This window comes from Muntiacus reevesi, chromosome 21 (genome assembly GCF_963930625.1).
Source record: "Muntiacus reevesi chromosome 21, mMunRee1.1, whole genome shotgun sequence".
NCBI classification, from domain to species: domain Eukaryota; kingdom Metazoa; phylum Chordata; class Mammalia; order Artiodactyla; family Cervidae; genus Muntiacus; species Muntiacus reevesi.
Window position 1 is genome coordinate 18952038 of NC_089269.1, and position 12408 is coordinate 18964445.

At 36.2% G+C, this 12408-nt stretch overlaps 1 protein-coding gene across 3 annotated transcripts in view; it reads right to left on the minus strand.

The window, feature by feature from the left end:
* Positions 1–12408, minus strand: part of ZNF654 (zinc finger protein 654) — a 90260-nt gene that overhangs the window by 19647 nt on the left and 58205 nt on the right. For 2 of the 3 annotated variants that reach the window (XM_065913442.1, XM_065913443.1), the window contains exon 4: positions 868–1003. The exons of the other annotated variant lie outside the window; for it this stretch is intronic. In XM_065913442.1, coding sequence (XP_065769514.1) covers positions 868–1003 — 136 coding nt within the window. The remainder of the gene's footprint in view (positions 1–867; positions 1004–12408) is intronic. 3 annotated transcript variants of the gene reach the window in all.

Genomic DNA, 12408 nt, shown 5'->3' on the forward strand with positions numbered 1-12408 from the left:
CATACGCTCTCCATGCTCTCCAGTGTCCAGACCTTTGTGTTTATTCTAAGTTTTGGTGATCCAAATGTTCTGGGGCTCAGAAATAATATGGCAAGTATATATATATATGTATATATATATATATATAAGAATTAACTAGAAATAGTTGATAGAGCTTCCTGCCTTCAAAAGGAGATTTTGGCTCATAGGAATCTAGATTAAAGAGAAAGTGATGTCAAAAAGGTATGCAGGTGGTAAGGGGATGAGGCAAAACTCCTACTGATGAAGGAAGCTTGGGAAATACTGCTCTAGAGTATTTGGAACTGAAATTTACTTACTCATTTAATTAGTCATACATTCACTTATGCATTCATGTGGTCATTCATTCAATAAACAAGTACTGATACCGAACACCTACTACTCTGTACCAGGCACTGGGCTAGGTGTAGGATACGTTAGTGTTTATCAAAACAAAAGCTAAAGGAGTTCCGTCCTTCACAGAGTTTCCTGTATAAGGGAGATTCCATGTGCTTAAGCAAGGTGTTTTTTTCTTTTTTTTTAAGGGTGTTCCTACTTAAATAGATTTTAAAAACATAACTGAAGTGACAAATACAAACTCTTTGTAAACAAGTAGCATCTGGATACTAAATATATTAACAGTCTGAATTCCCATTTTAATAGGAAATTACTAGAGATAGTTTTACCTAAATCTTGTGTCAAATCACTTTTGGGTTGGGTTAATATAGCAAATTAAACACACTTCATGTGAAAATACATTACTCTCATTCAGTATTGTGAAATAAAAAACACTAATACTGCTCTAGTTAGAAAATGAAATTGTGTTTGTTTCTCACAAATGTAGGTTTAGATTTGAGTCTCCTGTAGTACCTATCTCCTGAGATGCTGGCTGGGCTTTTAGAACAGCTTGCAACACAGGATCTTCCCATGGGCCACCATCTCTAATGATTCGAGTCACCAGTTCCAGATTCACATTTCCATATCTGCGGAGGTGATTCTGGCATTCCTAGGAGAGAAAAATCATTTTGGCTTTGTGAATTTAAAGGGGTTAAAACTAAACTTGATCATCATTGTCAATAAAATGACTGATGGTCAATGAGGCAGCTGTTAAAACTATGAAAGAGAAAGGGTTGCTTTAGTAACCTAATTAGGGTGTCAAAACCCCATTAGTACACAAATAGGCTTTAATGCCAAAGGTTACACAGTTTGTACATAACTGGACTTAGAAAATCCCGTTATAGCAGGGATAAAGTGTAACCTAAGGAAAAAACATAAGGGATGCATCATTCCTAGGAAAAGAACCGGGTTGCAAAAATATAAAACATGTATGTTCAGTTATGTGAGGGCTCATTAAGTTTCCATTAACAATGGCAGGCCTGACAATAAGAAGGGAATAAAGAGGTCCCTGTCCAGTGCAGACTCTGGCTGGCAGGTAGGTACAGGTCCTTGTCCCTGATCCCAGATGTAGAATCTTAACATCTTGTAGCAGAGGCTGGAAGATGGAAATTCCATTCCACATTGCTGTATAAGTAGATTTATAGTCTTGAGATGAGAAATGAAAGGCTGAAGGAATGAATCTAGCCTATAATATTAAGACTTTGCATTAGATTTAAGATAAAGATACTATTGATAAGTTGGGCATTAACTGATCATTTGCCTATGCATTTGTGGGGGTTACAAAAGATATTTGAAATGTTTTATAGACTGGTGATTAAAATATAAGTTATATAACATAAGTTTGTAAACAATGTTAAGATAACTTGGTTTACTTAGATTTACATGATTTAATCATTTGATTATGCATCTTAGATTCATTATGTACTTTGTTAGGTGTTTTTAAAAATGTTTCATGGAATTTGATAATTTAAAAAGATTAACTGAAGACCTTAGTGAAGGTATAGATAGATTTATTTTTTAATGCATAAATTGAACTTAAGGCCTTAAGAAAAAACTAGATACTGACATTGGCAATGCTAAAAACTGGAATAGAATGCACATTACTTAAAACACAGACTGTCAAAATTTTTTTCTGTGCTCAAAAAATCCCTCAGACATGAAAAACTTAGTTATAAAGCAAAGCTTCAGGATAAAACCATATATATTTACAAATTTTACTTAATCATTAGACTACATATTCAAAGTGGCAATTAACATTTTGCTTTTATTAAATTGTCATGTTCTTTCATTATTTCAGTAGTCCGAAGTGGTATCTTTATGCTACTTTTCATTCATTGTTAAAATACATGAAAGAGGTTTTGTCTTTTAAGAGAACAAGGCAGTAGAAGAAATCAAGTTTCAAGATAAAGAACCATTCAAAGAAGTATCATTAAGTCAAAACATGAAAATAACTTCTAAAAGTTATTTATGGAATTCCCAAGTTAAAATAAGCAGGCAAGCAAACAAAAACCCTATAAGCAGTGGGCAGGTTACTTAACCTTTCTGCTTTTTCAGTTAACTCCTCTACAAAACGGACACTAAGAACACCCACTTCATAGGGTTGTTGGGAGGGTTAAACAACACATAGCACTGGAATGTACCTGGGACAACGCCTGGCACAGAACAAATGCTGATAAATGCAAGCTACTTTCTGCCTAGTGTTTTTACAGATTCTGAATAAATATTTAATTTTACGACACCCAACTGCTTAGCGTAAAATTAATTTCTATATTTCCATGTGTCAGCATGTTATAGCACTCATAAAAATAAGGTATAAGGTTATTGATCAGTCATGATTTTTTTAACACATGGAACACAGTAATGATCTGGGCAATGACTTCACGGATAAAAATTATAATCAGTTTCAAACCTCAAGGCAAACAAATTCCTAAATTACTCTAGACATACATATCGTTGCCCATACAAATTAAGCTACTGTAAGTTGGCTTTTGGTCCAAAGCACAAGAAATAAAGTGAGCGGGATGCCAGTCTATGAATCACCGGTGAGGCTTTCACTCTGCTGCAGAACTCTTGGTGAGACCCAATAATACAATACTTAGCACTGTGGCACCTAAAACAGGACTTGGGCCTAAAATCAAAAGATGATGAAACACATCTACTGCTAATATCTTAAGCTTGGCAGAAAATAAGAAACACTTGGAGGTCTTGTTAAAAGATGATTCCCAGACCCCAATTCAAACCTATAATTATTAAACCTACTATTTAATTATTATAATTCAAAGTTTCTAAGGGAAAACCCTAATAATCTGTATGTTTAACAACAGCACCCCTCAGTCAGCTCTGGCATATGTTTTGATTGTATCTCCTACATTTAAAGTGTACTGTCATAAATGTTTATACTATAAAGTATATACTTGTACTCCTTCCTACCAATCCTTCTATTAAAATTAGTAAATTAGCTTAAGTTCATTTTCTAAGATAAAATTACATTTAAGTGAAAGTTTTGTTTTTTGGTGTGTGCACTCGAGTCAAATACAACATATATTGGAGACTGCTTCTATGTAAGTCTGGATAGGAAATAGAGATGAAATAAAGATTTCACTTTGGTCTATTTAATAAGAAACAGAATGAAAGAAAAGTTTTTAAGTGTCTTTTGGCTCATTTCTCCTTAAATAGTATGGTGGCTTTTTTGAATGGTTTTCAATTTAAAAGCTCTCAAATGAAAAAGGAAATACTTAAATCACTCTAGATTTACAACTTATCTTTTCTAGAGTATATTTACATTGCATTTTTAGGAGGTTTATTTAATTAAAAACTTGGACCTATATATTAACTTAATCCTTTATTTACCCACTGCATTGTGCTAAATATATTTCCCTTGGAAACTTACATTCAGCCTTGTGTTTTTGCCAAAGGAGAGAGAAAGCATAACTTCCTCACTCTTCTTTTATAATCTGTTTAGTTCCAGAAGACTTTTCTTTCCCAAACTTGCTGCCACTTTAGAGTTGGCCACCGCAACATGTCTCTGTAGCTGCATGTCAGTGTTCTGGCCATTACACAAACTTAATCTGAATCCTTTCGTTTATCGTAGTATAAAAGTTCTTAATACCCAAACTTCATGTTTAAGGACCTCTGAACTTACCAACTTAACTGATTCACCTATTAATGAACACCACGACTCCTCTTCTCCAGCCTGGTTTTTAATGTCTCCCAAACTTATCTCCTACTTTCTTGCCTATGCCTTTTCTCCTACCACTCTCTCCTACAACTTTCTCCTGTCTTCCCACTGAGAAGCCTCCACTAGCTACCTCAATCCACATATTCTCCAGCAGTATTGAAAATCTGTACAACTCCACTCTTCTGGTACTCATTACATAGGAGAAAGGCCCTGCATTACTGACTAGGTGTTGCCATCTTACTACTTTAGGTAGTAACTACTTTAGGTAGTTAAGTTTCTTTAGTCAGAAAAGGAAAGGTATACCAGAGAAGACATATTCTTAAATAATAAATAACTTTTTAAATCAAATTAGGATTTCACAGAAATCTGTGAAAGTAGAAGCACTATGAAATAGGCCTTATTTTGAATGAAATCAGATTCCAGAATAAAAGTATAAACCACCACATCAAATTCATTCATAAGCAAGATATTGCAGCAGATGAAAGCAAAAATATAAAAGGTATTCAATGTGGTTGATTTATAAAAACAAAGACTTTAAAATACAGCAAAATCTTTCTAACACTTTGAAATGAGAATGATCATATCTTTTATCAATATATTTTCATTAGTATGGTAAAGTACTTCAAAGGGGGTAAAATTCAAAGATGTTATGCAGTTTTCTTTTACAAAAACAGTTCTCACAAATTTGCTATTCTTTTCTGTGATAGGTTTCTCAGAAGTATTTATCTGATGTTTTTGAAAAACTTAGCATTCTGAGTTTTCTAATATATAAAGAATAGTATACAGTGAGAAAGTTACTACTCTGTAAAAGAAAGTTCTTAGGAGATGATCATTTAAAATAGATGTTTGGATGTATTTACATCATTACATGACTGTTGTTGCCCCAAATCAATACCAACTATAATGCTTGTAGCTATGTCATAATTAGAATTTTCTGTTTAAAACATCCTTCATTTGGAGCACTTTAATGAGTTTTCAGTTAATTTGTTAAAAAACAGTTACTATTCAAGAAAACAGTGATTTCAGAAACAACAAATTTAGTCAAATTGAAAAAAAATTGAAAATTGCAAATTTTTTATTAAAAATTTTTCAATAATACCTTAAAATTAAAAAAAAATAAAGCACACTCAGTCATACTGGTGTCATTAAAGTTTTACGCTGTTAAAATATTATTTTACTACATATTTTTGTTCTTTAGTTGCTAAAATCATGTCCAACTCTTTTGCGACCTCATGAACCATAGCCCATGAGGCTTCTCTGTCCATGGGATTTCCTAGGCAAGAACTTTGGGGTGGGTTGCCATTTCCTCATGTTTCCTGTATTGGCAGGCAGATTTTTTTACCACCAAGCCACCTGGGAGTCCATATAGTATTAGTGAAAGTGAAAGTGTCCATCCCTCAGTCGTGTCCCATTCATTGTGACCCCATGGACTGTAGCCCACCAGGCTCCTCGCTCCACAGGATTCCCCAGACAAGAATACAGGAGTGGATTGCCGTTCCCTTCTCCAGGGGATCTTCAGGACCAGGGATCGAACCTGGGTCTTCCACACTCCAAGTAGATTCTTTACCATCTGAGCCACAGGGAATATTTCCAAATACTATAGTATTAGTACATGTACATAAAATAACAACTATACACATATTGGGGATATATGTTCAAACTTAAAAAAAAAAGTCTGAATGGGTATGATATCAGAAGTCTAAGGATTCCTAGTTTTAGGTGTTACTCATTTTTAATTTGTGTTTGGTATCAGTTATAAAACTCATCTTCTTCTTTTGATCCTAATGGCTTGGCACTTTTCTCCAACATCTCCTGGTCTGCTTCTTCCTTGCCATTCCTACAGTTTGCACTCTAGTCGATGCCTTCAGCTGCTATTAGTCAGATAGTCGCACTAAGGTTTCTTATTTCTCCCTCTCCCCATTAGGGTGGTCTTGAAAAGGCTTTAAAATGTTAAGACCATGAAGCATTTAAGATAGAAGTATAAATAAAAACATTTCTTTAAACCTATCCTTTTGACCCATACATTATTTCAAACACATGGTTGCACCATTTAGTAGATTAGGGAACACTGGAAAGAAGGCTGAGTTGAGAATAGGATTCTATAAACCTCAACTCATTTGAGCTTAATTTTCTGATCCATAAAATAAGGAATTATTGGATTAAATTTCTAAGGTGAGTCTCATCTTAAAATTATAAAAAATTCATTACTGCATATAAATTATCCATATTTCATTTTTAAAAATAACTAGAAATCATGTACTTATAAGTGAACTATTGGGGCTTTTGAAAAAATAAAAATATTTATGAGTTATTGTTTCCTATTTAATAAACCTGATTACCTTTTTAAACATTTAAAATTTTTAGGTAACAATGTAAATGTTACTTAGTTTTTCTCTGAAGGGGAAATCAATCATAAATAAAGTAAAGCCACCAACTCAGAGTGTAATCAGATTTCAGAATTAATTGGTAGTTGCCATGATAATGGGCTTCCCTTGTGGCTCAGATGGTAAAGAATCCACCTGCAATATGGGAGGCCTGGGTTTGATCCCTGGGTGGAGAAGATCTTCTGGAGGAGGGTATGGCAACCCACTCCCAGTATTCTTGCCTAGAGAATCCTCATGAACATAGGAACCTAGCGGCTATATATAGTCCATGGGGTCACAAAGAGTAGGACATGACCGAGCAACCACACACAGCACAGCACAGCACTTTCAATTTAAAGACAGAAAATTTAATTTCTGGATATCTTATTAAGAAACATTTACTTCTAATTTAGTTTAAAATTATTTTTACATAGAAAGTCTGAAGATTACAAAGAAATATATTTCTATGTGTGCTGAGTATGAAAGCACAACCTACCCAACTATCAATAATTTAAAATAAGTAATGAAATGATATGGCCATCAGAGAAGTGCTATTGTTACAGTTCTAACCTGTAAGATAGACCCTGAAGCAGAATTAAGGTAGCTGCAAGATTTACTTGAGCACAGGTTACCAGGCAAGCTAAACATAAAATATGACTCTGTGAATAGGTCAGTCAAGAGAACAGGTCACAATATGGGTTATGCTACAAATTGACAAGTTACTTAAGCTCCAATAAATATTGTTGAATGAATGAATAAAATTTCTCAGGTTTTTGGTTTAATCATTTATTTAGAAATATTTTATCTGGGAAAATATATATTACTTCAAGTATTAATATGTTCAGATAATATGGGAACAATATTTTGAAACTGCTTCTCACAGAATGCCTTGCTCGTAAGCTGATATTTGTTGTTCAGTCGCTCAGTTGTGTCTGACTCGTTGCAATCCCATGGACTGCAGCATGCCAGGCTTCCCTATCCTTCAGCACCTCCTAGAGTTTGCTCAAACTCACGTCCATTGCATGAAGTCAGTGACGCCATTCAAACGTCTCGTCCCCTGCCGTCCCCTGCTCCTCCTGCCCTCGGTCTTTCCCGGCATCAGGGTCTTCTCCAGTAAGTTGGCTCTTTGCATCAGGTGGCCAAAATATTGGCACTTCAGCATCAAGCCTTCCAATGAATAATCAGGGTTGATTTCCTTTAGGATTGACTGGTTTGATCTCCTTGCAGTCCAAGGGACTCTCAGGGGTCTTCTCCAACACCACAGTTTGAGAAAGTATTAACTCTTTGGCACTTAGCATACTTTATGGTCCAACTCTCACATCCATATGTGACTACCGGAAAAACCATAGCTTTGACTAGACGGACCTTTGTCGGCAATGTCTCTGCTTTTTAATACGCTATCTAGGTTTGTCATAGCTTTTCTTTCAAGGAGCAAGTGTCTTTTAATGTTATGCCTGCAGTGATTTTGGAGCCCAAGAAAATAAAGTCTCTCCCTGTTTCCACTGTTTCCCCATCTATTTACCATGAAGTGATAGGACCAGATGCCATAATCTTAGTTATTTGAGTGCTGAGTTTTAAGCCTGCTTTTACACTCTCCTCTTTCACTTTCATCAGGAGGCTCTTTAGTTCCTCTTCACTTTGTGCCATAAGGGTGGTGTCATCTGCATATCTGAGGTTATTAATATTTCTCCCTACAATCTTGATTTCAGCTTGTGCTTCACCAGTCCAGCATTTCGCATAATGTTCTCTGCATATAAGTTAAATAAGCAGGGTGACAATATACAGCCTTGACCTACTCCTTTCCCAATTTGGAACCAGTCTGTTGTTACATGTCCGGTTCTAACTGTTGCTTCCTGACCTGCATACAGCTTTCTTAGGAGGCAGGTAAGGTGGTCTGGTATTTCCATCTCTTTAAGAATTTTCCACAGTTTGTTGTGATCCACACAGAGAAAGGCTTTAGTGTAGTCAATGAAGCATAAGTAGATGTTTTTTGGGAATTCTCTTGCTTTTTCTATGATTCAACGGATGTTGGCAATTTGATCTCTGGTTCCTCCGCCTTTTCTAAGTCCAACTTATACATCTGGAATTTCTCAGTTCATGTACTCTTGAAGCCTTGCTTGGAGTTATATTTAAAAACCTTTTAACCAGAGCTACAAAGGTCATTTTGAATACCAAGATGAGAAATTTGCCAAATCATTTGGGAAATTTATTCCATGTAGTCTAGGGAGGGGACATGATCCAGGTTTTGAGAAGGTTTTAGTGAAATGTCAGTAATTCTAAACATATTCCTATTAGCTAAAATAATAAAATCTGGGAGACACACTGGTCTTGTGAAGACGATGAATATATACTCTCACTTCTTTCTGTGTGTGTGTCAGTTGCTCTTTGTGACCCCATGCACTGTAGCCTGCCAGGCTCCTCTGTTCATGGAATTCTCCAGGCAAGAATATTGGAGTGGATTGCCATTCCCTTCTCCAGGGGATCTTCCTAAGCCAGGGATCGAACCCTGGTCTCCTGTACTGCAGGCAGATGCTTTACCATCTGAGCCACCAGGGAAGCCCCTCTAACTTCTCGGGGGAGATCAATCAACACTTGCCCCAGTAAAACAGGGTGGACATAACAAGCTATTTAAACTCCTCTCTTGTGGCTGGTTCTTTTACTTCTGATTATTTTTTGCTCTTCAAAATGCTATTGCAGTAAGATAGCCTTGGGCCTCCTCCTGTTTGGGAGTTTTTGTCCCCTATTTCCTCCACCTCCTTTCCCTACTCACACAAAGAAGGTCAAACAGATGGAAAAATAGGGTGGAGTACCAAGAAAAAAAAATCTTAACTAAGGCCAACTTCTATGCTCAGTCGCTCAGTTGTGTCAGACTCTTTATGATCCTGTGGACTCTAGCCAGCGGTGCTCGTCTGTCCGTGTGATTCTCTACACAAGATACCAGAGTGGGCTGCCGTTTCCTTCTCCCGGGGACCTTCCCTGACCCTGGCATGGAACCTGCATCTCGACAGAACTCTAGCCGTAATGCTTTTAGATTACAGGTTGGGATTTTGTTGACTACTCCAGGGTCAATCTCTTCCCCCTCCCCAAATTAAATAATTGAACAAAAATCTATATAACATTTATTTTTCTCTTGATTAATAAAATGACACATGATCTTGACTTAAAAAGAAACAAATTAGGGAGATACACATAAAAACCCATAAATCTACCATTATTGGGCATCATTCAGTTCAGTTCAGTTCAATTGTTCAGTTGTGTCCAACTCTTTACAATCCAATGGACTGCAGCATGCCAGCCTTCTCTGTCCATCACCAACTCCTGAGCTTGCTCAAACTCATGTCCATTGAGTTGGTGATGCCATCCAACCATCTCATCCTCTGTTTTTACCTTCTCCTCCTGCCTTCAATCTTTCTCAGGACCAGGGTCTTTTCCAATGAGTTGGCTCTTGGCATCAGCTGGCCAAAGTACTGGAGCTTCAGTTTCAGCATCAGTCCTTCCAAGGAATATTCAGGACGTGTTTCCTTTAGGATTGACTAGTTGGATCTCCTTGCAGTCCAAGGGACTCTCAAGAGTCTTCTCCAACACCACAGTTCAAAAGCATCAATTCTTCGGCGCTCAGCTTTCTTTATGGCCCAACTCTCACATCCCTATATGACTACCAGAAAAACCACAGCTTTGACTACATGGACCTTTGTTGGTAAAGTAATGTCTCTGCTTTTGGGCCTCATTAGTACTTGGATATTCCAAAGATCTTTAAAACTCTTGTGTCTAGAATGGAACTTACCTTCTTTCTAGATCCTCCTCTTCCCCATATGATCAATGCTCAGTTAGTGAATAGTACTACTCTATGTGGTTATTTCAAAGAAGGAAACGGCAACCCATTCCATTATTCTTGCCTGGAGAATCCCATGGACAGAGAAGCCTGGTGGGCCATGGTCCACAGGGTTGCAAAGAGTTGGACAGGACTGAAGTCACTTAGCACATACATCATTACTTCAACTTAAATGCCCAAGAATATACTTGATTCCTCCTTATTTTCCTTACTTCCATCCAATCAGTACTATAATCTGAGATCTTAGTTGTTGATTATTGTGTGTGTACTTTTATTTAAAACTTATGGTTTCTTTTTTCAGAATCATTTCTGATATTAATAGGATTTTCATAACAACATATTAACAATAAGTGTGCTTACTTTTACTTATTTCTTCAGATCAGTCCTATTTTTTTTTCCTATAACTACTCTGTGTAAATTCTTTACTTTGATCACTTCTAAATCAGCTGGTTTCTTTCTTTTGTTTTCCTGATAAAAGATGTAGCTGGTTTGTCTTCTAAATATCTGGACTATTTATTTCTGTTGCCCTCTCTCATAAACTATAGGGCTTGGCATCTGTATTATTAAATAATATTTTCTCCCTTTAAAAACTCCAGATATTATTTGTTCTGGCATTTGTTACAATGAAGAAGTTCACTGCAGACCTGATTTTATTCCTTTGTGAGAATCCTAGTTTTTCTATGAGCCCTGCATCTGTAAGAGTTTTTTTTATCCTAAAATCAAAGACTGTAATAAGATATGGCTGTATATAACTATGAATTGAAAATTAATTTTTAAAAATTATTTACTTCACTGGTTTGGTTTTTCTTAAAGCTAATCTGCTGTTGATAGCCTTCACTATACTTTTAATTTAGTGGTTTCCTCTCCATACAGTATTTTCCTTCCATACATTCTTGAGGTTGTCCTTTCTTTTAAATTTCACTTCAGTTTCATGGAAGATACTTGAGACTCAACCACAGCAAGAACATAACTGATCCTTAAAACAAACAAACAAACAAAAACCACCTTTTATCTTACCATGTAACTGATGGTAATTCATGTTATGTAGTCTCATTATTCATCTCTACCTACAGTATTTACAACAGAGAGCTGTTTTACTAATGGATAAAGAAGTCTCTGTCAAATTTTTCAAGTCCAAACAGAAGGTAAAAGTTCGTAAGTATGATTTGTTAAGAGTAATGGCCTGTGAGGCAGTAAATCATGAGGAAGCTACAGCTGGAACTGTACAGCTGAGCTATTCAGAAGACTTTCTTACCTCTGGGTATTGGGACAGGCTGCATTTAGTTTGGGTCATACCATCATTCTCTCAATGAAAGGAATGCTCTCATGCAGAGCCATACATGCCATTTTTAATGTAGGTTTAACAGTCACATCACAATCTCTGTTCTGTTGGTTCTGCTGCACACCTAGGGTATTTTCAGGAAGCACCAACCAGAATGAGACTGGCCACATACCAAAGGCCCCACTATTTGCTGTTTCCTCTGGCCTCTACTGTCACAAGCTGGTGGGGGGAGCCACATATTACTGGATAGCACTGGACAGTTCTCTCTTTTATCTCCGTCTCTCATTTCCCTATTTGATCACATTCAGTCAATCAACTGTCTATTTTACAGCATTCACAAGGAATTTTTTTTCCAAATTTTACATTATTTTTGTCATTTCATTGGGAGTCTATTTAATTAAATTAACGGATTTTGGAGATCAAGTGTATGAATTCAATTACAAGCCTATGGAAAGCTCACCAACAAACAGAATAAAAATAATAATAATGAAGTTGGTGCATCACACAAGAAATGTGTCATCTTCTTATGTTGAGGTAAAGAAAAATTACCAGAAGCCAAGTACCAAGAAAGCAAGCTTTTAGGAGCCAGCACAGATCCTCCTCAACTTACATGGGGGTTAAGGCCCAATAAACCACTGTAAGATAAAATACCCTAAGTCAAAAATGCATTTAATACATCTAACCTCCCAAACATCATAGCTTAGCCAAGCTTGCCTTAAAAATGCTCAGAACACTTATACTGGGGTTGTAGTTGGGAAAAGTCATCTATCACAAAACCTATTTTATAGTAAAATGTAATGAATACCTCATGTAATTTATTGATTATATTGAAAGTGAAAAACAGAATGGTTGTCTGGGT